This window comes from Geotrypetes seraphini, chromosome 8 (assembly GCF_902459505.1).
Source record: "Geotrypetes seraphini chromosome 8, aGeoSer1.1, whole genome shotgun sequence".
NCBI lineage: Eukaryota > Metazoa > Chordata > Amphibia > Gymnophiona > Dermophiidae > Geotrypetes > Geotrypetes seraphini.
The window spans coordinates 38,565,217-38,591,763 of NC_047091.1; the positions used below are offsets into that span (position 1 = coordinate 38,565,217).

A 26,547-nucleotide genomic window follows, 5' to 3' on the forward strand; every position below is an offset into this window, starting at 1 on the left:
CTTCATCTGCCACTTGTCCGCCCATTCCTCCAGTTGGTTTAGATCCTTCTGGAGATCTTCAATGTCTTTTTGTGACCCAACTGCCCGACACAGTTTTGTGTCATCTGCAAACTTGATTATATTACTTGTTGTCTCCTCTTCCAGGTCATTTATGAAGATATTAAATAAGATAGGCCCAAGAACCGAGCCTTAGGGCACTCCGCTAGTCACCTTCTCCCAGTCCGAGAATACCCCATTTATGCTTACCCTCTGCAATCTATTTTCTAGCCATTTGCCTATCCTTCTAAGTACATCCCCTTCAATTCCGTGACTTAGTAGTTTCCTCATAAGCCTTGTGTGTGGGACCTTGTCGAACGCTTTCTGGAAGTCCAAGTAAATTATATCCACCGGGTCTCCGCCGTCGATTAGTTTGTTCACCTTCTCGGAAAATTGAAGTAAATTCGTCAAACATGACTTCCCCTTCCTGAAGCCATGTTGTCTAGCTCTCATCAGGTCGTGATTTTCCAGGTGTTGCACTATGCTATCCTTGATCGGTGCTTCAACCATCTTCCCAGGAACCGACGTTAGACTCACAGGTCTGTAATTGCCTGGTTCTCCTCTCGATCCTTTTTTGAAAATTGGGATAACATTTGCTATTTTCCAGTCATCTGGTATTTGCCTGGTTCTAATTGACATGTTAGCTAGGATTTGTAAAATCTCTCCAATTTCCATCTTAAGCTCCTTTAATACTCTTGGGTGGATTCCATCTGGTCCAGGGGATTTGTCACTTTTTAATTTGTCGATCTGATAGTATATCGTGTCCAATTCCACATTCACTGAGGTGAGGCTATCCTCTATGTCACCCTTGAATACCCTCCTTGTTTCCGGCATTGTTGTTGTGTCTTCATTAGTAAAGACGGAGGCAAAGAATGAATTTAGCCTATCTGCAATCTGTTTGTCTTCTTTAATGCACCGTTTCATTCCTTGGTCGTCGAGAGGGCCTACTGCCTCTCTTGCTGTTTTTTTCCCTTTTATATATCTAAAAAAGGGCTTGAAGTTTTTGGCTTCTTGCGCTATCTTTTCCTCATAGGTCGTTTTGGCGTCTCTTACCACCTTGTGACATTTCTTCTGGTCGACCTTATGACTGTTCCAGGCCTCCGTTGTGTGTTCCCGTTTCCATTTTTTGAACGAGTCCCTCTTGTCCCTTACCGCATCTTTCACCTCTTTAGTTAGCCAAGCTGGTTCTCCTTTGTTCTTGTTTCGCCTTCCTTTGGATATCTGCGGAATGTAGAGATTCTGCGCTTCGGTGATGGTATTTTTTACTAGGGACCATGCTTGATCGACCGTTTTGATTCCGGGTGTTTTTTTCATGAGCCATTTTTTAACCATGACTCTCATGCCGTTATAGTTCCCTTTTTTGAAGTTAAAGGCTGTGGTTTGTGTCTTGGTTCTTTTCCTCTTCCCAATGCCAATTTTAAAATTGATCATGCTGTGATCACTCGTCCCAAGGGGGACCTTGACTTCCACTTCTGATGTTCTCCCAGTTAAGCCATTGAGGACTAAGTCCAAGGTTGCGGAACCCCTTGTTGGTTCTTCCACCATTTGTTCTAGGAAGCAGTCCCCTATTGTTTTTAGGAACATCGTTTCCCTGCCGCAGTTCGAAGTTCCTAGGTTCCAGTTTATCCCTGGAAAGTTGAAGTCTCCCATGATCGTTACATTACCCGTTCTACATTCATGGTTGATTTCCTTCATCATTTCTTCATCTGCTTCTTCTGACTGCTGGGGGTCGATAATAGAGGCCAATTTTTGTGACTGCATCGCTTTTTCCAGGGATCTTTATCCAAAGAGACTCCAGATTTTCTTTTCCTTTTGTCTGCCCTTCGATAGACTCTAATCCTTCTTGGACATAGAGGGCAATACCCCCACCTTTTTGTCCTATTCTATCTCTTCTGTATAGTTTGTATCCCTGCAGTACTGTGTTCCATTCATTTTCCTCATTCCACCACGTTTCTGTTATGCCAATGATATCAAGTTTTTCTCGTCTCGCTAGTGCCTCCAGCTCGCCCATTTTGTTTCTCAAGCTTCTGGCATTTGTGTACATACATTTAAGCTCCATGGTGACGCTGCCGGAACAAGCATTGAACCCGCAGGCTGTGACTAGCGCTGTGGATTATTCAACAGAGGAGGGTAGTATCCGGAGCATAAGAGGAGAAACCAGAGTGCTGGGAGACAATATGGGAGTGAGTTCTGAGCTCCACCTGGGTATTGAAGATGCTGTAGGAGGTGTAGAGGAGACACACGGAGAGATCTCCAGGTCTGAGAAACTTGACCAGTGGCAGGATATTGGTGAGCAGCAAATTACACCACTGGTTAAACCTCCCCATGTTACTTTAGATTCTATCTGGGATGCTGTAGCTCGCTTGGAGAAGATTTTCATGGGAAATAAGGTTTTGGTGGACAATTCTTTGCAAGACTGTAAAACACGTATTGTCATCCAGGAGGCAAAGAATTTTGAGCTCGAAAAAAAATAGAGGAAGTTCAACAAAGTCTTAAAGACTCAAAATCTAATACCCTGATCTATGGACAAGGTATGACTGGACTGAGGAATAAAATAGAGAAAATGGAGAATTACACCCGTAGGCTGAATCTGCGTTTTATCAATTTTCCTGAATCCAGGACTGTAGCCCCCATTGAACTGCTTCAGAAATATCTGATGGAAGTTCTGGGGGTTCCAAAGGAAACTGTGCCTCCATTTTCTCGAGTCTATTCTATGCCAGGGAAGAAACGGCAAACTTCTTCCCAAGAAGAACTATCGATGGATAGTTTAAATGTAACACAATTATCAGAAACATCTTTGGAAGAAGAGTGTATAAGAGCAACACTCCTAGTTACATTTGTTTTTGAATCTGACAAGGACTGGGTGATGAGAATGTTTTTTCGTAACTCTGATAAATTGTTTTTGGGAGGTAAAGTTTGGGTTTTCCCTGATGTCTGTGTAGACACACAGGAGAAAAGGAAGCAATTTCTGACTCTACGCCCTCAGGTGTTAATTTCTTTTTGCGTTTTCCTTGTAAATGTTTAATATTGTATGAATCAAAATCCTAAACAATTGGAGGCTTTTCTTGAGAATAAGCGTAAAATACAGGTACAGGTGTCGGGTCAGGGGGAAAGAATATAATAATTATTAGAAATGGAAGATTGTATTAGTTTATTTCCGGCGAGACGTTGTCATTATTGATTTATTTAAGTTCTTTTTTTTCTTCTGAGATGTGCCTCTTTTTCCTTATCCTCTCCCTATCTTTAATTGAGGACTTATAGAGAAAGTTGCTATGAATATGTTTGCTTGTTAGATTTCAATGGGAAATATTATTTTATGGATTGTTTTTGTATTTAGCAATATGCTTTCTATTTCTTAAGGCATTTTTATTTTGTATGTTCATTTAAAATTGCATAAATAAATAAATAAACAAAAAATAAAAAATATGTAATGAAATGAAAATTATAGTAGAGGACCTTAGAGGACATCATAGCATTCTGATAGATGCGACGTCCAAATTTGTCCATAGTTTTCCCCTCTCTCCCAGGAAGAACTGTGGCATAAACCTTTGAAGGATGGGACCTCTTCAAAGATGACTCAACGAGCAGGGATTGATGAGAAAGCTGTGAGTTGTCAAAGCCTTTGTGATGCACAGTCTTATACCTCAAGTCCAATTTTTCAGGAACTGCTGGGATGGAAAAAGGAGTCTCCATGCAGCGGGCAAAAGTCTGATTTAAAAGCTTATGAAGAGGAAGCTTGAGACTCTCAGCTGGAGGCTGGGGAAGACGCATGACTTCTAGATATTCCTTAGAATATTTGGAGCCAGTATCCAATTTAACATCCAAATCCAAAGCCATCTGTCATAAAAAAGATGAAAAGGATAGCTGATCTGGTAGGGCTTGTTCTCGAGAAGGACTTGAAGACATCGAGGCAGCCGGCGTTGAAGAAGTTTCGGCCTGGAAAAAAGCGTCGAAGGAACCTGATGACTTGGACAAGGCAACTGAGACCGGAACATCCTCGAGGTCCGGCATTGGAGACCTCGACCGAGGATTCGGTGGTCTGGTCGAGGCTGGAGTAGAATGAGGCTTCGAGGAAGAGGGGACATCCTGTGAAGAACGATGCCTGGAAGAATGCCTCGATGAAGGCCTCGAACAATGATGAAGGCTGTATCTAGAACAAGACCTCTATGATCGGGGAGATTTAGCCTTGTAGACGGAAGCAGCCGATGGCAATGTATGAATAGGGCTAGAGGCTGTAGATCGAAGATCCAGAGGCTTGGAAGAGGAACCTCGATGCACTCGCAAAGACTCTGCTCCTTGCTGAGAGTGTGAGGAATCCTGTCGATGCACTCGCAAAGAATCCATTCCTTGACTGTCGTGCTTAGGAGGCAGACCAAACTCTCACAGAGACTCTGCTCCCTGCAAAGAGTGTGAGTCCAACCGAGGCATAGGAGGCGGCTCGACACAGGGAGTTGTCGGATGCCCAGTCACGATAATAGGAAGCAGTTTAGGACCCATAATGGTAAGGTACTGAAAGAACTGCTTCTCTAATATGGTCTGGAACGAAGCCGGCAAGATGGGTTCCGCATCTGAAACCGGCCCACCTGCCTTGGCTGAAGGTTCCTTTGAGGTAGGGTGAGAGTGCTTCGACTTAGGAGTCTTGGACACTTTAATCACCACCGGTGGAACCGACTGCTGAGCTATCTGACCTGAGGAAACAGGGGAAGATACAGCAGATGATGTTGAAGCAAGAGCCGCTGCAAACGATGAAGGTTTGATGTGGCTCGAGGTGGAAGCAGGAGGCACCGAAGGAGCATCGATGGAAGTCGAGGTCGAAGCCACCTTCAAAGTCAAGAGATCAGATGTAGACTCCATGTCGAAGAGCTTATCCACCAAAAGGCAACGACGCTTAAAAGCTCGAGGCTGAAGTGTTAGGCAAGGCGTGCACGAGGTTGGACGATGTTTAGGCCCAAGGAACTTGAGGCAGCATCTGTGAGGGTCTGTAAGGGAAATCGTGCACTTACACTTGCAACACTTCTTAAAGCCGGTAGCAGGCCGGGACATAGGCCGAAAAATAGCTGCCTCAAAATCGAATTACGCGGGCTGCAGCCGAGCAGCCCGACCCGGAAAACGAACGGAAGAAAATAATTTTTTTTTTTTTTTTAACGAAAACAAATGAAAATGAAGAAAAACAGCGATTAGTGAGGAAAAAAACACAAACTGCGGTCGAAGAGAAGGCAAAGTGAACTGAACGCAGAGAGTCAAAGACGGACTTCTCGGCTCCGCGGAAAACTAAGAACTGAGGCACTGGGCAGGAAGGCACTCACGCATGCGCGGTGCGGGCGACTCGAAACTTCTAGTTTCTTCAAACAAGTCTGCTTGTGAGGCGTCCGCATCGGGGCTCCGTCGGATGACGTCTCCCACATGTGAGAATAGCCTGCCTGCTTGTCCTGGGATAAAATATATGCCAAAAATGGCCCGTGGAGACAAAATAGAAACACAACAAAATGTCAAAATAGGGGGTTTAGAGGTCGGAGACCTGAATCCAGAAAGTGCCAAAAACAGTTTTTACGACCCTTCCTCTGATTCTCCCATAGGAAGTACTGGGGTTGTACTCAGTGTCTCCCATAGGAAGTACTGGGGCTGTACGCAGTGTCTCCCATAGGAAGTACTGGGGTTGTGCTGTGTCTCTGTCAGCTCTATCTGTGCAGCTGAAGTGAAGGGAATTTTTGCCTCAAATTTTCTCCAAGCAGTCCAATCTTCAGGATCTTTGGGTTGCCAGTCAAACAGACCCCTACCGAAAACTCGACCCCCTCAGAATCTTGCCACACGACCTGTGGTGGGAAAATGCAGCCTGCGCCCTGATACCCCAAGGACTCTTACTCAGGGCATACAGTCTGCACTTAAACCTCTGTTGAGGTCAGAAGGTAAGCTTGCTTCCAGAGGGATGGACTGCACACAGCAGACTGGCTCCACAGGGTCACTTGAACCGTGCCCTATGAAGCTCCAGTACGGCTCCATAGAAACTGCTTCCTTTCCCAGCAGAGAACCTCCCCAAAAGGGGTCTCAAGGCATAGAAGACACTGAGAAAAAGAACTTAAATGAAAAAATAAGAAAAAGAAGCAAATCAGAAGTACTTCTGCATGGTTCGCTTGCAGTATTGTTTATTATTCTGCCCAGTGCTTGGGTTCCTGGAATTTAACATGTGTTTCTTTTTTAGTGATCCACTTTCCAAACCTTGTGAACCACACTAAAATCTTATATTGGTAGGCTGTCACACAAATATAATCATAAAGGTAAGTATTACAGAGAGAAACCAGGGGTCTCAAGTGCTCCCAGCCAGAAGCCCGATATATATTACAGAGCTAATGGCTAATGTGGTGAGCTATCATCGTTCCCGTTTATTTTCTCAGTAAAATTTTTAGCTATTTTTTGCTTTTAACTTTTTTTGTTTTTTAACTTTTTTTGTATCATATATGCTTTTTACTACATTTAGCATTTAGCACGGCTGTGTTGCTGATCTATTACTCTTCCACTTTATGCATGAGTAACTATTGAGCAAACTTTAGCAACTTCACTTAACTTTCATATTGACTTGACGACGGATGATCTCCGTTTCGCCCCTATATTTCAAACAGGGGCTTCATCAGGAAAGAACGCCAAAGGCAACACTAGAAATGAAAATGAAGCATAACAACTTTTATATCAAATCTTTTTAACTTTAAAAAGTTTTAAACCTTGTTTATTTTAAGACCTTATTTTAAAATATATTGTTCTTACCTAAGAACAATACTAACACATTTAAATAAGTGTTAAATATATGTATTAAACAGGGTCCTACAGCGTCGCTAAAGGGAACCTTCCCCTAATTAACAATCTTATTATAGAATTTTTCTAGAATATTTTTAAATTATCTTTGAACTAAAGAGTTTTTCAACCAAGTGACCAATACTAGAACCGCAATTTTCAACTATAACTCAAGCCTCAAAAGAGGACCTAGCTTTGACAAACAGACAATAAACTTCATATGCCATACCTGTTAATTCCCTGACGTTGCACAGTTACTTAAGCTGAAAATGAAGCGACTGCTCCATAAGCTGACCCAGGAACATTAACGGATCAAGAATGTACTTTTTAAATTGAATTTTCATGGTCTTATGTTCTTAAGAAGCTACATCAAATATCGTGGCGATTTTAAACCATCGGGAGTGTCTGACGTCACTTCCGGGTAGCGATTCAACGACGTCACCTAAATCTTACTTATTATATGCTACCCTGTTCATTACTCAGCATCGCAGGCATGCATACATACCAACTTGCACACAAACCTAACGCACTTACAAAAAGGTTAATTGAATACATCACATCAAAAAAAGACCTGCCAATTAATAGCCATATTCAAACCCCGAGGTTGTAGGCTATGTAGGCGGTCAATCCACCTCTGCTCCGTTTGTAACAGTTTTTTCCCCCTATCCCCTCCCCTTACTGATGCCACAACTTGGCGTTCAGCTTTTGGGTTCACTTCTGCAGTTACAAATCAATTGCTAGAAGATACCGCAGCGTTTGGCGGACATTCAATAACTGGCAGCATGGTTGATGCGAATGCACAACAAGATTTTTCATCTATTCTGACCAGTTTAAAATACATCACTAGACTTGAATTAAATGGATCAGCATTAATAGAATACTGTAAATCTGAACGTATACCTAGAGGACTCCGGATGATGACAGCTCCGCAAATCTTTAAAACAGATGAGATGTTCATTGACACCTGGAACAGGATCCTTAATAGGTGCTCGTTGGATTTAATGCTCCTTATTATTGAGCGGAGTAAAAAAGAAATCCAACAGCAGAAGGGTCTTTTGGATGAATTGGTGCAAAATAAAAAGAGTACCATGACACCGGAGCAATTTGAATTAAAAATGGCAGACACTCATGAGGTCATCAATACATATCGTGATACCATCAGAAAACAGAAACAAAAGAAAGCGAGTCGTGACGCTAATGATTACATTAATAACAGGGTATACAAATGGATGTACAGCTCTCAGCAAAAAATAGAAGATAAATCTTCAGATAGCAGTGGAGCAACTAGGTCAAGTTCATCTAAGAGTAACGGCTCTGATAGTAGTTATTCTGAACAAGCACAACAAACATTACAGCAAAAAAACTTCCAGAGAGGCAGAGGAAAAGGAAGATCCAGAGGAAGGAGCAGAGGCCGCAGGAGTACCCGCAACAATTATTGAAAAACACCCAACAAGGAAATTTTGCATCATCCATTGTTAACCTCTCTGATCGTACATTGACTGTGGAGGAAAGGAACGTACTGTCCAAAGGACTTTCATTTGTTCCCACCGCGTCTTTTGATTATTTCCAATTCCAAGTTGACATGGAAAGATTTGTAAGGTCATTATCTTTGAAAAAATTTTTTGGGGGGAAAATCACAAAACGATAGATCAGTGGTAATAAAGAAATCAACTTGGACCCCTCCGGGTCCTCTTGACCCTCTTCTACTTACCTTCAAACAATTGGTACTTCAAGATGTGGGACAGTTACGATATAAAAAAACGGAAATATATAATCTAACCAAGGATGAATATAAGGCACTGTGTAACCTTCAACAAGATCAGTCCATCATTATTTGTAGAGCTGACAAAGGTGGGGCTACAGTCATTTGGAACACGACTGACTACAAAAGTGAGCTAAATCAACAACTGTCTGACAATACTACCTACAAATTGTTGGACATTGACCCCACCGTACAGTTGAAAGCACAAATTTTATCCTTAACCCAGGCGGGTTTTGATGATGGCTATGTTACAAAGCGGGAGTTTCAATTCTTAAATAAAGAATTTAGTACCATTCCATGGATTTACTTAGCTCCCAAGATTCACAAAAGGTTGCACAAACCTCCGGGTAGACCAATTATATCATCGATTAATTCTATCCTTGAGCCACTTTCCAAATACATTGATTACTTTCTAAAACCTATAGTAATATTAAGTAACTCCTACATCAAAGACACTAGCCAATTTTTACTGTGGCTACAAACTATTGACTTACTAAACAAACCCACAATTTTGGTTACATTGGACATAGTATCGTTGTATACGTCTCTCCCTCAGGACAAATGTTTAGACGTTGCACGGTCTGCTTTAGATGCTCGTGCACGTCCTCATCAAAGCCCAACCCATTTTATTATGGCCTTATTAGAACTGGCCTTAACAAAAAACTTTTTCACAGATGGGCAAAAGCTTTACTTGCAAACAAAAGGGGTGGCGATGGGAGCCACATGTGCTCCCTCAGTCGCCTGCCTATACATGAAAGATTATGAAGAGGCACACCTAACATCTCATCAATGGCATCTATATGTATTAGGTTGGAAAAGATACATTGATGACATTTTCATGGTATGGCAGGGCTCTAAAGAACAGCTTTTTGAATTTGTTGACTGGCTCAATAGTAAGGACAGTAACATTCAGTTTACTATGAATCAATCTACTCTGGGGATTAATTTTTTAGACACGTGGGTCAGTATTGCAGGTAACCATCTTGAGTCCAAGCTGTACGTGAAACCCACTGATACCACAAGCTTGTTGCAATATGACAGCTGTCACCCTATTCCGTTGAAGAATAGTTTACCTTTGGCCCAATTTTTGCGCTTTAGACGAGTATGTACCCATATGGCCGATTTTAAATCCTCAGCCAATAAGTTAACTAAGAATTTGAAAAATAGAGGTTACCCGGACAAAGTGCTAAAACAATCTTATCGGAGGGCAAAATACAACCACCCTGAATGGCTTTTACAGCCATCAACTGCAGCTAGATGTGGCAATACCCAGAGGTTAGATACTACTACTAGTGAGCTTACTAATGCTGATGAGTTTCAAACTTTCATCCTCAGACACAATGTAGAGTCGGAACAGATAGCCAGCATAGTACGAAACCACTGGAGAATAGTCCAGAGGAGTCCTTATTTTGAAGATTCCAAACTCCGCTTGACCTATTCAAGATCTCGCAATCTCAGAGAACATCTTAGATTAAAGCCAGACCCACCATTAATAATGGGTAACAACAAAGGGTTTCATTCAAGATGTGGCAAATGTCAAGTTTGCCCTCTAACGATCCAGGGAGATACTTTTGAAAATCCTGTAAATCACAAACAGTATCTACTGCGATATACCACTACATGTAGATCTGATTATGTGATTTACATTATTAAATGTCCTTGCCAAAAAATATATGTGGGCAAAACCACCAGACAATTTAATACCCGAATGGCAGAGCATAAATCGTGCTTAAAACTACAGAAAAAAGAGGCCCCATTAGTGGCACATTGTATTAAACATAAACATTCTTTTGAACAACTTGTATGTATGGTTATCGATAGAGTTGTGGCATCAGTAAGGGGAGGGGATAGGGGGAAAAAACTGTTACAAACGGAGCAGAGGTGGATTGACCGCCTACATAGCCTACAACCTCGGGGTTTGAATATGGCTATTAATTGGCAGGTCTTTTTTGATGTGATGTATTCAATTAACCTTTTTGTAAGTGCGTTAGGTTTGTGTGCAAGTTGGTATGTATGCATGCCTGCGATGCTGAGTAATGAACAGGGTAGCATATAATAAGTAAGATTTAGGTGACGTCGTTGAATCGCTACCCGGAAGTGACGTCAGACGCTCCCGATGGTTTAAAATCGCCACGGTATTTGATGTAGCTTCTTGATCCGTTAATGTTCCTGGGTCAGCTTATGGAGCAGTCGCTTCATTTTCAGCTTAAGTAACTGTGCAACGTCAGGGAATTAACAGGTATGGCATATGAAGTTTATTGTCTGTTTGTCAAAGCTAGGTCCTCTTTTGAGGCTTGAGTTATAGTTGAAAATTGCGGTTCTAGTATTGGTCACTTGGTTGAAAAACTCTTTAGTTCAAAGATAATTTAAAAATATTCTATAATAATTAGGGGAAGGTTCCCTTTAGCGACGCTGTAGGACCGTTTAATACATATATTTAACACTTATTTAAATGTGTTAGTATTGTTCTTAGGTAAGAACAATATATTTTAAAATAAGGTCTTAAAATAAACAAGGTTTAAAACTTTTTAAAGTTAAAAAGATTTGATATAAAAGTTGTTATGCTTCATTTTCATTTCTAGTGTTGCCTTTGGCGTTCTTTCCTGATGAAGCCCCTGTTTGAAATATAGGGGCGAAACGGAGATCATCCGTCGTCAAGTCAATATGAAAGTTAAGTGAAGTTGCTAAAGTTTGCTCAATAGTTACTCATGCATAAAGTGGAAGAGTAATAGATCAGCAACACAGCCGTGCTAAATGCTAAATGTAGTAAAAAGCATATATGATACAAAAAAAGTTAAAAAGCAAAAAATAGCTAAAAATTTTACAGAGAAAATAAACGGGAACGATGATAGCTCACCACATTAGCCATTAGCTCTGTAATATATATCGGGCTTCTGGCTGGGAGCACTTGAGACCCCTGGTTTCTCTCTGTAATACTTATCTTTTTTAGTAATGACACTTCCTGTTTCTCGTCAGCCAGGAGATTTCAAGATACTTAGACATCATACAGTATTTATAGGATGAGGCTTATTCATGACTCAAGGTTTCTTCCACATCCCCCTTGACACAGCTTAGTAAGCAAAACTTCAGCACAAAGTCAGGAATTTATGCTGGGGATTGTACTACACAGCAGAGGACTCACAGAGCTAAGTGCCTTTTTGTGTTATGCACTTTAGTCCTATTAAATCAAGTAATTTTTTGGACAGTGTGCACTGGTATGCACTTTTACATTTTTGCACCAATTAGAGTGGATCAATCATGGCATGAAATATTCATGATTGCAACACTGAATAGGCTTGTAAACCAGCCCTGCACAACATGTGGCCCGATATGACTCTCACTGCGGCCCGCACCAGAGTGAACTATTGTCCATCCACCCACCTGCTTCCTGGTAAAGCTTCAAGCAGTTGTGGCCTGCACTGCACAGTGGCTGCCTGAAGACTTACAAATCGGAAACTTCCTGCTGCCATTGCATATGCTGGGACTCCTACCTTCTGCTGCTGTCACGTATCTGCTGGGACTCCTGCCTTGCTCGTCTTCTCTCCCCACCCCTGGATCAGCAGCGGCAGCTCAGTGGGCTTTTAATTTTGCCACACAGCTGCTGCTAGCATTAGTTTAGATGCAGTTTCATCAGGCAGCCTCGGGGCCTTTGTTAGGCCAGCCCTGAGGCTGCCCGATGGAACCATGTCTAAACTAATGCTAGCGGTAGCTGTGTGTGTGGTGAAGTTAAAAGTGCACAGTGAGCTGCCCCTAGGCTAGAGAGAGGAAAGGTATTGCTTGACAGGGGAGGAGCGAAGGGAGGAGAGTTACTGCTGGCCTGGCAGGAGGGGAGGGAAAGGAAAGGTGCTACACACTGGAGGGGAGGCTGAGATAGTATATGGGGAGAGAGCATGTTGGGTTGGGGGGTGGGAAGGAGGGATGCCTCTCAAGGGAAGAGGCAAGGACAGAGAGAGAAAGTGTGCAGGAGGCAGAAAGAGTTGGACTCATGGAGAGAATGAGATGGATTGAGAAGACAGAAAGGAGGGAAGGAGAAATATCACTCAGAGGAAGGGGGAATTGGCAGAGTAAAAAGTTGGACTCATGGAGGGAGAGAGATGTTGGTTAGGGGAGGGAAGGAGAAGAAGCATGCAGGGAGAGAAAGAAATATTGGACTGGTGGAAAGGAGGGAGAAATGTTGGACTGGGAGGGGGCCAGAAAGGAGGAAGAGAGATGGACTGCAGAGGGTGGAAAGGAGGAGGGGGGGAGGAGAGATGACTAAAGTAATGGAGAGATACCAGACCAGGGAATGGAAGGGAAGGAGGGGAGTCTGGTAGTGCTATAGAAATAATAATAGTAGTGGTAGTAGAGACATAGATGCCAGATTATGGGAAGGGGGGAAAGGAAGGAGAGAGATGTCAGACCACTGGGAGGAGGGAGGGAAGGAGAGAGATGTCGGACTACTGGAGACGAGGGAGAGAAGGAGAGAGATGTTAGACTATGGAAATGGGAAGGGAAGGAGAGAGAGAGATAGGAAGGGAAGACATGGAAAAGTAGGTTTTGAAAAGAATGCAGAAAAATGGAAAAACTGAATGTTAAGTTTATGCCAAAGATTGATGCAGGGCAGAAAGTGAAGAGAGAAAAAATGGATAAGAAGGCCCAGGAAATATAGTTAAAAGCACAGAAAAATAAAGTCACCAGACAAAGGTAGGGAAAATTATTTTATTTTCAATATAGTGATTGAAATGTGTCAGTTTTGAGAATTTATATCTGCTGTGTATATTATGTGTATATGAAAGGAAAAAATTGCATTACATTAGTAAAGGGGGCAGAGCTAGGGAGGTCTGTGGATGTAGACGTGATGTCAAGCATTCGCATGATGTCATCACGGCAACGTCCGTGCACTCGAGCCGTGGCCACTAACTGCGGCCTGCACTACATTTTCCAACTTCGTTGCGGCCGCGGATCATTTTTGAGCTGTGCAGACCTGCTGTAAACCAATATGTTTGGCAACAAGATCAGCATTGGCTTTCTATGATTCTGAGATCCACCCCAATTCATTTATAACATGAAGCGAGTGCTATACCTATAACAAAAGATTAGGTTACTTACCTTCTTTCTTGTAAATATCTGCTGGGGTCATTTACCATTTCCAGCCTGAAAACTGTAGGGAACTTGAAACCAATTTCTAGCCCCTCCCTCTATATCAGTGGTCTCAAACTCGTGGCCCGGGAGCCACATGCGGCCCCCCAGATCCTATTTTGAGGCCCTCAGTATGTTTATCGTAATCACAAAAGTAAAATAAAAGTTTCTTGATCATATGTCTCTTTAGCTATAAATGATAATATTATTATTAAGACTTAGCCAAAAGGAAAGATTTATAAACTATAATGAGTTTTACCTCATGCAAAATTGTTAATTCTTTAATAAGACATTAACTATTTTTTTTGTGGCCCTCCATGTACCTACAAATTCAAAATGTGGCCCTGCAAAGGGTTTGAGTTTGAGACCACTGCTCTATATGCATCTGCTGTTACTTCCCCCTGGATATTCAGTCAGTACACAAGCCAGAGATCTACAGCACAAAACAGGAAACAAAAGAAGAGAGAGGATGCAGGGATCTCCCCGCTACACATATCAAATCTGCTCATGACAACAAGTGCAAACAAATAGAGCCCTAAGGCCAAACTTTGCATAACAACAAACTTGAATATTAAACAAGTTGAAAAAAACATAAATTTAGTTGAAGGAGAGACAGCCTGTAGTTCAGAAGGAGGCAGCTACTCTTACATAAAGAAACAAGAAAGATATTCTTAGAGAGGCTGATCAAGGAAAGAATCCAGCTTACTGGTCAGGTTGACCTGCGAATCGGACAGACAAGTCTAAGTGAGTGTGTAGATTCCAGAGGCTATTTATAAGAAAGAAGATTAGCAGAGTTAAGTAACCTAATCTTTTGTTCTTGTACAATAATCTCTGGAATCTACACCATAGTATCAAAGCAGTCCCAGCACATCAGGGGGGCCCTGATGAGCTCGCTGCCAGGACTGAAGGCCCAAAAGTGGCATCATGCTTCACTGCTACATCCAGCCGGTAGAACTCAGCGAAAGGATGCAGAGAAGCCCAAGTGGCCTCCCTCTAGATCTCCTTATGAGAAACAGCTTTTGATTTGGCCTAAGCAGAAGCCATTACTCTGGTAGAACAAGCCTTCACCCCATGGGGAGGCTTCTTCCCTGCTGACATATAGGCAGCAGAAATGGCCACACGGATCCATCGACAGATGGTAGCCTTAGAAGCAGGCCTGCCCCGCCCGGCAGACCCGCCAGTACAAAAAGATTGTCCACAAGATGAAAGTCATTTGTAGCTGCCAGGTATCTCGGAAGGAGACACCTCACGTCCAGAGATCGCAAAACACGGTCCTTGGACTTGGAACCCGAAGGAACATAGGCAGGCAGACGAACTTCCTGATTGACATGGAACACTGAACCAGCCTCAAGAGGACTACAAAAGTGGTGACACAAAGAAAGGGTCTCCAATCTTCAGAGCCTTACTTTGGTACGATGAAGTATATTGAATATTTCCCTGAGCCCAAGTCGTCCTCTGGAACTGGCTCTTTAGCCACCAGATCTAGCAACCTGTGAACAGGGGCCTGCATGCGCCGGGCTCTCTCGGAATGTCCAGTGGGCAAAGCTAGGAAGAAATCTGCAGTCTGCAACCCTCTCTGAGTACTTCTAGGACCCACTGGTCTAAAGTCACCCTCTGCCACTCCTGGAGGGAGGCCGAAAGTCACCCCCCAATCCAAGGGAGAGCTGCCAGGAAGTCTAGGTCCCAAAGAACCACCTCCTCGGGATCCTGACTCAGGTTGGAGTGACACGCGCAGGCAACAAAGGAAGTGGCCGCAGTAGCTCTCACTCCCGCCACCATGGAATCAAAAAGGTGCTTAAGGAGGAAATCCACCCGCTGTCCTGAACATCCATCAGAGGGCAAGGAAGTGTGCTTAGTGACCTGCGCAACAGCCGCATCAATTGTTGGCGGAGCCAGGTGTTTGGAGAATTCCAGTGCCATAGGATACAAACGTGTCATGGACCTAACACTGGATTATTGTAATATAATATATCTGGGATCTTACAAAAAGCTTCAAAAGAGATTAAGACATACAGAATACGGCGATTCGTCTAATTTTGGGGTTGAAAAAATATGACCATGTTTCCCCATTCTACAGACAGTTACACTGGTTGCCTTATGAAGCCAGAATATTGTTTAAGTTTGGTTGTAACTGTTTTAAAGTATTGTTTGGTATGGCTCCTAATTACTTGTCTTTATGCTTTGAGCGACACAGATCTAACAGGAATACTCGAGGGCAACGTTTATTTACTTTTCCAACTATTAAGCCCTGTCGATACATGAGATTTTTTGATAAATTGCTCAGTTTTCAGGCAGGTAAAATGGATCAATGGCTAAGAACCATTATTTCTCAAGCTCATTCATTTATGTCCTTCAAAAAATTACTAAAAACTGATTTATTTGAAAAATTTGTAAATTGATGTCCCAGATTATTTACTGGTAAATTATATACTGATCTTATAGCTAGTACATTTTTGCTGAATTCTATTGTATTATAGCATATTGTATTTTATTCACCTATTGTATAATTCTAGTTCAACTTTTTAGAATATTGTATTTTATTCATTGACTGTATATTTTTAGTATTGTATGTGAACTGCCTAGAACTATGTGGTAGGGCGGTATATAAAAATAAAATTATTATTATTAAGGGGACCCCCCAAACTTCCAAAAGCATCCTAGTCAAATCCGGATGTCCGGGAAGGAAACAGACAGGGGACGCTGATCAATTATAGAAACTGCAGCCTGATCCAGATGGTCTGCATTTAGATTCAGTGCACTTAGAAACTCAGAAATAATGTCAGGCAAGCGGCTAGTCTTAAAAGAGCCTGTGAATTGCCTGTCCATCCCAAAGCTCCGGGGACCCACTGACATGAGAATCAAGCAGATCCACTAGATTAGCTAGGACGCGGCCGAGGAAACCTGCGACAGCAAAGGTACAGAGACCAAAGCAGATACGACGGCGAGAACCACCCGTCTGCTCTCTGGTGTCCCTGCAAACGAACAAATGCTGGAATCCAGAAGAGGGGCAGACCCATCTGCTGCACAAGATTCTGAGGAGAAGAAACAGGCATAGCCTTTTTAAACAGAAAAGCCTGAAACAGCATATTCACAAATTCTGGGGAAAAAACTGCACCCTCAGCAAGGGCCGTTCTGCGTGCCTCAGTTTTAAGAAGCACCTAGAAGATGTTTGGGACTTCTCCCCTGGCGCTGCACTGACATTTTGCCTAATCACCCTCCGCACCCTTTTTAGGCGCACCAGACGCTTCAGTCGCATCTCTGTTCGAACTGGAGGGAGCGGGGCCTCTTCAGAGGGTAGTGTGGGATTCACGCACGCTTCATCTCCCTTGAGGCCCGTGGCGCATATGAAACATGGCTGCAAAACTGCTAGCTATCTGCTGCTATTAAGGCACGAATCCTAGCCAACCTGTACTTAGGAGGCCATCTGTGAGTTTGGAATGAAAACGAAGCTTCTAAGGTCAAAAAATATACTTTTAAAAATGTTGAAGAAAATCCAATATGGCTGCCGCAGATGCCAATTTTGTCCTAAAATGGCCTGGGAAAAACGCAGGGAACCTGGAAAACGGTGATTTTGCGATTTTACAGGTGGGTGGAGGGTAGGGCATGCAGGGAAACCACCCAAAAAACCCTTTTGAGGAACCCCCAAAATCGCCAAACCAGCATGCACACAGACACTTACAAGAGGCAGAAGCTGCAAAGAACAGAATGACAGGCAGGCTGTATTCAGAACATGCAAGGAGATCATTACCTCAGGAGCTGAGAAAAACTGGATTTCAGGTCTTCTGACTACCTCACCTTCCCTGCCACCTCAAAGAGTGACTACCAGGACCCCTCTGGGCAATTAGGGATGCCACACAGTCCGGTTCTGATCCCGGGCGCACCTCCATGGAACCGCACAGCCTGCACTCTACCCCGATCAGACCAGCAGGCTATCCAGGGGGCGTACGGCAGTTCTACTAACAGGTAACCCCCCAGAAGCAAACTTTTTCAGAAAATCTGCGATATCCCGCCGAAGGATTACCCCACAGGGTGAATCTGCAGCACCAGGACAAGACCCACGCCAAGAATCAATCAATTGACTAAAACTTTTAGAAAATAAAATACAAGCAGAATAGACAAGTCCCTATAGCCTAGGCTTGTAGGAAACCAAACTGAATATCCAGGGGTAAGTAACAGCAGATGCATACAGAGGAAGGGGCTAGAAATTATTTTCAAGTTCCCTACAGTTTCCAGGCTGGAAAAGGTAAATGACCCTATGGTGTAGATTCCAGAAATAGTGCTATGGATGGAACAAACGAGGTCTGTTTAAAAAGTTTCAGGACTAATTTTACAAAAGTTTATTAAACAATCTTACAACTTATTCCATTGGGTCCCCTTCCCTACATATACACTTTTCCCAACATCGTTTCCACTTCTGGGAACATTCCTTAAATACATCTTTTGGAATCGCCAAAAGTTGCTGTGTCGAATTTTGTTTTATGTCTTCAATGGTGTCAAATCACTTTCCTTTCAGCGTGGATTTAAGTTTAGGAAACAAGAAGACAGCAGGGGCCAAGTCAGGAGAGTAAGGTGGCTGGGGGAAAACTGTCATTATGTTTTTGGCCAAAATTTGCAAATTTTGACACATTCAAAACACCTTCCACGACTCATAACATGTTCCCCATAAGCAACTTTCAACATTTCATACGTTTCTGTAGCGGTCTTACCCAATTTAAAACATAACTTCACACTGAAGTGCTGCTCATTGAGGTTGCACATGATAAAAAAAATAGCCACTCGTGAAAAAATATTTTCACAAAAACTGCTGTAGCTCGGAGACGAAAACAGATATTAACTAAAAGAAAAAGGTTACTAATGAGGTTTCAAGCTACTCAACGCCACCTAGCATTTCTCAAAAGAACTTTCCGTTGGCATGCAATTCAACGGTCCTGGAACTTTTTGAACATATTCACATCCAGCCTCAAAACTGCTATTTAAGGCCTCTTTAGGTCTGATTATTGACTTATTCATGTCAACCATGTTTTCACTAACAACATTTTCTTAGTCCCTGAAAACACACAGGGACATGTCTTATGCATAACTGTTCAGTGCTCTAGAAATGAGGAAGATGAATTCAGCACAAACAGATGAAGATAGACAGACAGCATTTAGACAGCCAAAGTATCTAGAAAAGCAAGAACAAGAAAGCTATATCAGAGGTATAAGGAAATAGCACCTGCTAATATTCTTATCTAAGGAAAAACCTTTTTCTCAAATATCCGTCATGCAATTTTTGCATGATTCTATATTTTTTTTTATTTGACCACCACAAGTTTACACTTTTAAAAATAGAATCCACCATTATATTTTTCAATTTTTTTGTCCCAGAGCTTCTTAGCAGTCAGTTGGAGCATGCCAAGCCTACAGCTGCATCTTCTTGAAGTGGAAGGAAGGGCCAGCAGTGTGCAACCTAGATTACACTTCTCACCGCTCTCAACTCCAATCTCAGGGTAAAAACCAGATAGAAAATAAGTCACAGTATCTCCACCCTGCATACAACACCCATACTTGCTGCCCTCTCAAACAGCTGGTAAAGTGATTGCATAGACTCCTAAGCAAAGAACCACTGTGGAAGAAAGCAACAGTCCACAAGGCTGATAAGAGATCTCACTTCTTGTCAGGCACAGCTCCACTGAGCAGAAGTCTGTTGACCTCCCGTAGCTGGGCATCCAGGGTCTCAGCTGTCAGGTTGAGTTCTGTGATTTGCTCATGCAGTGCAGCCAGCTGCCCATTCAGTTCATCCTCCTTTTTCTTGCTGTTGATGGACTGTCGAGCGTACTCTGCCACCAGGCAAGCTCCACCAATGGTGAAGATGATGGCCTCACCCAGGAGCTCTGCTCCTAGCTCTGCTGCTGCATCCTCATTAAGGGGTTTTATAACGGCACCACGAAAACCCATGATTCTCATCTTGGTGCGCATCTCCACCCAATGGTACACTGCGGGAGTAACAACATGAGAGTTCAAGAGAAAGCAATGACTACACACGTTTCATATGTTAATCGATCACAGAGAAAGATCATACCCTGGTGTTTCTTTCCCATCTCACTTTATCACAAGCCCAGAAATTAAACATCATTCTTGTGATTTCCTATTCCTTCAATCTCACTGCTTTATACACCCCATTTTCAACCCTTCTATCTCATAATTTCACATTCTATAGAGAACACCTTGAACACCTGTATGCATTCTCTCACTATCTACTATAATAAAACCTTAAGCGCGCATGCACACTCTTACCTGCGTGTTCCGTGATCCCTGATTTGTAGGTCCGTGGCCGGCAAGAGTGTGCATGCACGCAAGAAGACACCAGGACTCCTCCTCCTGAACCCCAGCCACGGTGACCTGCTAAGGCCTCGCGGGCCTCTCATGGAGCCCACTTTCCCTCCCAGCATGGATGATGGCGGTGTCAACGATGCTGGGAGTGGGCCAGTACCAGGGCGACTTGAGGCGGCTGTCGGCACGTGCAGGCTGCGGTGATGACAAAAGGCGTCATGTGGGTGCTAACAGGACAGGAGGGCAGGCGCAAACGGAATGGAAGTCGCATGCTGGACAAGGGGAGCAGGTAAGGGGTGCTTCTGGACAGGGGGGAGGAAACAGGAAGGGAGGCCTACTGCTGGACAGGGAGAGCATGGAAGAGGTGCTGCTGGACAGGGGGAGCAGGGAACAGGTGTTGATTGTCAGGGGGGAAGGTAACAGGAAGGGAGGCCTACTGCTGGACAGGGGGAGAAGGGAACAGGTGCTTTTGGGCAGGGGCGGGGGGTAAAAGAAAGGGAGAAGGCCTACTGCTGAACAGGGGGAGCAGGGAAGAGGTGCTGCAGGACAGGGGGGGGTAAAATGAAGGGAGAAGGGCTGCTGCTGGACAGGGGGAGCAGTGAAGGGGTGGTGGTGGACACAGGGGAGGTAAAAGGAAGGGAGAAGAGCTACTGATGGACAGGGGGAGCAGGCAAGGGGTGGTGGTGGACAGCCGAGGAAAGAGAGAGACTGAAAGACAGACAGACAGCAGGAGGGAGAGAGACAGAAAGAAATAAAGACAGACATATATTCTAGCACCTGTTAATGTAACGGGCTATAAGACTAGTATCACATAATAGGGGTTATTTACTAAACAGCACATGCTAATTCCATGAACACTTATTTGCTGCAGGGCTCATTTTATGTAATGGGCTAACAACATGTTAACATGTACTGTTAGTAAATGGCTTCCAATGGAAGATTATGTTTATACCTGAAGCATCAGTAAAGTTCTTATGTTCTTAGTCCCTGGAGGATTCCATACGCTAGGTATTCAATCCCAACCTGCAGTCCGGGTAGTGCAGAAATCCACAACTTTTCTGAGCACATGCTCTACCCCCTTAACCTGTGAGATGGTAAACAAATCCAATTAAGTGCCAAAGCCAAGCAACATACCTGAACAAATCCATGACAAGGAGGTACAGGGGAGAATCCCCATCAACAGAAGTAATTCATGAACTGGTTTGCTCTGCAAAATATTAACAAGTGATAACAGGCACAAAGGCAACTCAGAAAAACATTAAGGAACAATGTAGTACAGTGTTCCCCCGGTCGTTCACGGTTGGCGGTTCGCGGTCCCAGTCATTCGCGGTATTTTCTGACCACAAGCCGCCGACAAGGAGAGAGCAGCGGGAGAGGCAGGAGAGAGCAGCCAGAGCGCTGCGAGTGCAGGAAATCATTTGCGGTACGCTCCGACCGGCTCTTCATGCACTAAGTCGGGCCTTATCCAATGAGGAGCTGCTTTGACACGCAGCTCCTGATTGGATAAGGCCCGACTTAGTGCAGGAAGAGGCGGTCGGAGCGTACCGCGAGTGATTTCCTGCACTCGCGGCGCTCCGGCTGCCCTCTTCAGGCTTCCCCATGAAAACCGTATTCGCGGTTTTTCAAGATTCATGGGGGGTTCCTGGAATGGAACCCCTGCGAATATCGAGGGAGTACTGTACTAACCTGCATCCCAAGAAAGGCCTTCAGTAATGTGCATACTCACAGAAACTCCACACAGGATCTGGCAACTGGCTGGAAAATCTTCAAGCCTGTAATGAAAGTAACTGAGGCAGAAAGGAGCAGGCTACTCCAAACAACAGAGAGAACATGTCATATAGAATCCTCCATAGACTAACAGAAAGAAGATTATCAAAGGTATAAATCTAATCTTCCATTCTGTTACGTCTCTTCTGGATTTCATACGCTAGGTGACATACCAAAGCCACGTTAGCTAGGGAGGGACAGAAAAGCCTGCCCTTAAACCCGAGGTCCTGAAAACAGCATCAGAAATGCCGCTACAACCACTTAGTAACACTGGGTAAAGGTATGAAGAGAGGACCAACCACCTTGCAAAGTTTATCAGGATAAAGCACACAAGATTCTGCCCACAATGCAGCCACACTTCTCATCAAGATTGTTTTAAGCGAAATTGGTGGCTGCTTGCCATTTGAATTCATCAAGCAATCGAGGACTTGGACGTCGGCCTACCATGGCAAGGCGCAGTAGTTAGAACAAAAAGGAGATCAGACAGCCTGAACTCATGAGTCCTCTCCAAATAATGGAGCAAGACCCTCCAGACATCCAATTTGCATAAGATCTGATCTTTGTGCTCTGAACCTGTTGGATGAAAAGCAGACAATCTAACCTCCTAGGTGACATGAAAGATAGAGACCACTGTCGGCAAGAAGGAAGGTACAGTACAGAAGGAAACACCGTAATACAGAGAAAGGGTTCCCTGCACAAAAGAGCAAAAAGCTCCAAAATACACTATAATGAGACAATGGTGACCAGAAAAAAATGTCTTGATCGTTAGGTTCAGAAGAAATTCATCCTATAGTGGTTCAAAAGGGGCCTCACCAAGGCCCTGCAAAATGAAGGTAAGATTCCATGAAGGGAAAGGAAGATGCAAGAGAGGACGCAGGCAAAGCGCTCCTCCATACACCTGGACATATCTGGAAGAGCAGTAAGTGAACTCTGCACACTCAGAAACACGAAAGGCCTGCAACTGGAACTTTCAGGAAGGCCACTGCCAGAATTGTGTCTAAACCCTCCTGAAGGAAAGCCAGGAATACTGACTGGGAGCCTTCTCAGGCTCTATGTAATTCCTAGCACCCCAGTGTATGAAAGCCTTCCAGGCTTTGGCAGAAGCCATAGGAGAGAGTTACTTCGAGCACAAAGGAGTCAAAATAGCTACCTCAGAATAACCACGCAACATCAAGGCTGAGCACTCAAGTCATGCTGTAAGACAAAAACACCGTGGGTTCTCCATGGACACCAGTCCCTGATTGAGAAGATATCAATGAAAAGGGAGCAGGAGCTTCTCGTCCCGCTGAAGATGTACGAGAACCACATACCACGGGCAGTGAGGACAATCCGGAGCCCCTAGAAACACTAGGCCGGGATGCATCGCTGTCCAGCAGATAACCCGACCAACCAGAGGCCATAAAAGAAACATCATACAGGCACTCATGAGCCAGCTAGGGCCAAACCAAGGCATCTGACCCTAGCTTCTACATTGGTCGACAACAGAAAAAGCACCCGACCTTCGAGATCTCTGCTAAAGCCAAGACCCTTGGGGGCAAACCAAAGCTCTTGTAAGATAAGATGGAATGCCTCCTGAAAGGGACCATGTTCCTCAGACCAGGAACTGTCGGCCGAGGAAGACTGCTGGAATATTGTCGACTCCAGTCCCATGGGCCAAGAAAGACAGAAGATGCGCTTCCACCCAGTGGGACGCTGCCAATCTTTCTGCCCGAGAGAAAGAACACTAGAACTCCCTCATGATATACATATGCCACTGCTGTGGTGTTGAAGAAACTTGCACCGATGGTCTTTCTGCTGAAGCTCTAGACCAGGGGAGCCCAATAGGTCGATAGCGATCGACCGGTAGCTCGCCAAGGCAAAGTGAGTCGATTGCTCAGGACTCACTTTGCCTTGGCGATCTCTCGGGCCGATCAGTCTTCCTCTCCCCAACATCAATTCTGCCGTCGGAGAGGAAGTTCGGGCCAGCCAATCACTGCCTGGCTGGGCGGAACTTCCTCTCCGACGGCAGAATTGACGTCGGGGAGAGGAATGCTGGTCGGCCCGAAGCAGGGAGAGATTGGGGTGGCGTTGGCGTCGGCTTTATCCATTGGTGGCGGTTAGGGTCCTGTTCCCCGATGGCAGTGGCAGTGGCTTGGGGAAGGGCAGGGAGAAAGAAAGAAAGGGGCGAAGGCAGGAGACAGAAGGAAAGAAAAAAAAACATGAAAATAAGAAAGGGGGCATGAAGAGAGAAAGAAAGAAAGGGCAGGGAGAGAGGAAGAAAAAGTTGGGGGAGGGAAAGAGGTTTGGAGGAGAGGAAGCATACAGGCTGAAAGAAAGATTGGATGCACAGTCAGAAGATGAAAGTGCAACCAGAGACTCATGAATTCACCAGACAAGGTTGGAAAGATGATTTTATTTTAAATTTAGTGATCAAAATGTGTCTGAATTTATATCTGCTGTCTATATTTTACAATATGGTCCCCTTTTACTAAACCGCAATAGCGGTTTGTAGCGCAGGGAGTCTATGAGCATCGAGAGAGCGCTGGGCATTCAGCGCAGCTTCCTGCGCTAAAAACTGCTATTGTGGTTTATTAAAATGGGAGGGGGGTATTTGTCTATTTTTGTATGGTTGTTACTGAGGTGACAGTGCATAGAGTCATCTGCTTTGACCTCTTTGAAAAAAAACCAGAATAGGAATAATAATTAACATTTTCTATGCGTACAGTGTGCATTGTGTTTTTTTTAATTTTATTGTTGGTAGATCATTTTGACTTGGTCATTTTAAAAGTAGCTCGCGAGTCAAAAAAGTGTGGGCACCCCTGCTCTAGACAATTGGTCAACCAATGTTGCAGACTAGAAGGCCACTGCTCCTGAATGGAGTGAGCCCCGCAGTGAGTCCGAAACCCAACAGGCTGGCATCCATCATAAGAATCATTCACTTGGAAAACCAAATAAGCTCCAGGGGATTGGCATCTGAAGGGGGAAACTCAGCGGAGATCACCAAGACAGGAGGGACTCGTGTCAATGGTGCAGAGAGAGAGTAGAGGTAGAGAGAACAAGAGGGCACTCTCTAAAGTTAAAAGGGGATAGATTCCGTACAAACGTAAGGAAGTTCTTCTTCACCCAGAGAGTGGTAGAAATCTGGAACGCTCTTCCGGAGGCTGTTATAGGGGAAAGCACCCTCCAGGGATTCAAGACCAAGTTAGACAAGTTCCTGCTGAACCAGAATGTACGCAGGTAAGGCTAGACTCAATTAGGGCACTGGTCTTTGACCTAAGGGCCGCTGCGGGAGCAGACTGCTGGGCAAGATGGACCATTGGTCTGACCCAGCAGCGGCAATTCTTATGTTCTTATGTGCATGGGCGCTCCGGCCCAGGGGATTGCCTCAAAAAAGGCTGCCCGAGACCCCAGAACCTTCAGACAAAACCAGGCCGAGACAGCCGGAGAGTCCAAGAAAATTTTGATCTGTTGATGAAAGTTCTGTCCACTGTCCCTGAGAAGAAACACTTGACCCTGTCTGGAGACGAAAAGAAGTCCCAGAAACTGTAAGGACTGGGAGGACGCTAAGCGTCTCTACCTGAATTTGCCAATGCCTGCAGCAGAGACACTACCGTCCTCACCGCACCTTTGTACACAACAAGACGGAGCCCAGATCACCCGCTGTCCTAAGAAGGATGGACTTGGACCCCCTGCAGGCGGAAAGCCACCTGAACAACAAGCACTTTGACGAAAGCGTGGGAGCCATCGTAAGGCCCAAAGGGCAGAGCTGAAAACTGGAAATGCTGTTGCAGAACATGGAAACACAGAAACCTGTGATGCTCTGGGCGGATGGAAATATGGAGGAAAACCTCTGTGAGATCCAAGGACACTAGCAACTCCCCTGGAGACAGCTAGCACTGTGTACTCCGTTGTCCATTCAGAAAAAGGGAATTTGCAAGAAGTGGGTGACCGATGTAGATCCAATCCTCCGAGCCTTTCTGGCACAAGGAAGTATCAAGAGTATCCACCTAAGCTCCCATTTGTGGTCTGGAACAAGTTCCTGAATTCCGAAGACTAAGAGATGTTGCAGAATATCACAGACCATGGACTCTGTTGCAGTCGACTTCCCACAGTCCAGAAAACAAGCTGGAACTGGTCAAAGGAGGACTAATAAGTGTCTGATGAAAGTCAAGTCTACTCCTGACAAAGCTGTAGAAGGCAGTCTGCGAGGGAGGAAGCCACACCCGATCCCTGGCAATATTGGCGCTTTCTTCTCTTTTTTTTTTTTTTTTTTTTTTGTGAGATGGAGCCACTCCATAGGAATCTGAGGACGCCTGGAATTGGAACTCTGACAACGTGGGCATAGCCCTGGGAATGGTTCTATGATGAAAAACCTGAGTATCCCCAATGACCCCTGCAGGAGAAACAAAGAGGATGATGATCCTTTCCCATCATCCAGCGAACCTGGATCACAGGGAGCAACGTAGGGTGGTGTTCTTAACACCTAAGTAGAGGTTAGCCAAACCTATACCAACAAGAATCTGTCCCTTAAAAAGGCAGCAGCTGAAGGTGATCCTTGAGGCAGCATCATTATCCAAAGACCAAGATCCAAGGAGTTTGGCGCTCAGACACTCCACCAGCAGAGAATGCACTAAGAACTCGAATGAGATCATAAAGGGTGACTAGCACTGCAGCCACATCAACCAGCACCAGTGGAGGATAGGCATGTACCTCCACAGAAGACGAATTGTACAGGCTGGAATGACCGACAAGCGCAATAAAGGAAGTGGCCACTCCCACTCGGCTAC

General features: G+C 44.3%; 1 protein-coding gene across 1 annotated transcript in view; it reads right to left on the reverse strand.

Moving 5' to 3' along the window:
* Positions 1–18,966: 18,966 nt before the first annotated feature.
* The window catches only part of OPA3 (outer mitochondrial membrane lipid metabolism regulator OPA3), a 94,467-nt gene continuing 86,886 nt past the window's right edge, over positions 18,967–26,547 (reverse strand). The window contains exon 2 of the mRNA XM_033956894.1: positions 18,967–19,677. Within this exon, the coding sequence (XP_033812785.1) occupies positions 19,349–19,677 (329 nt within the window). The 3' untranslated portion in view covers positions 18,967–19,348. The remainder of the gene's footprint in view (positions 19,678–26,547) is intronic.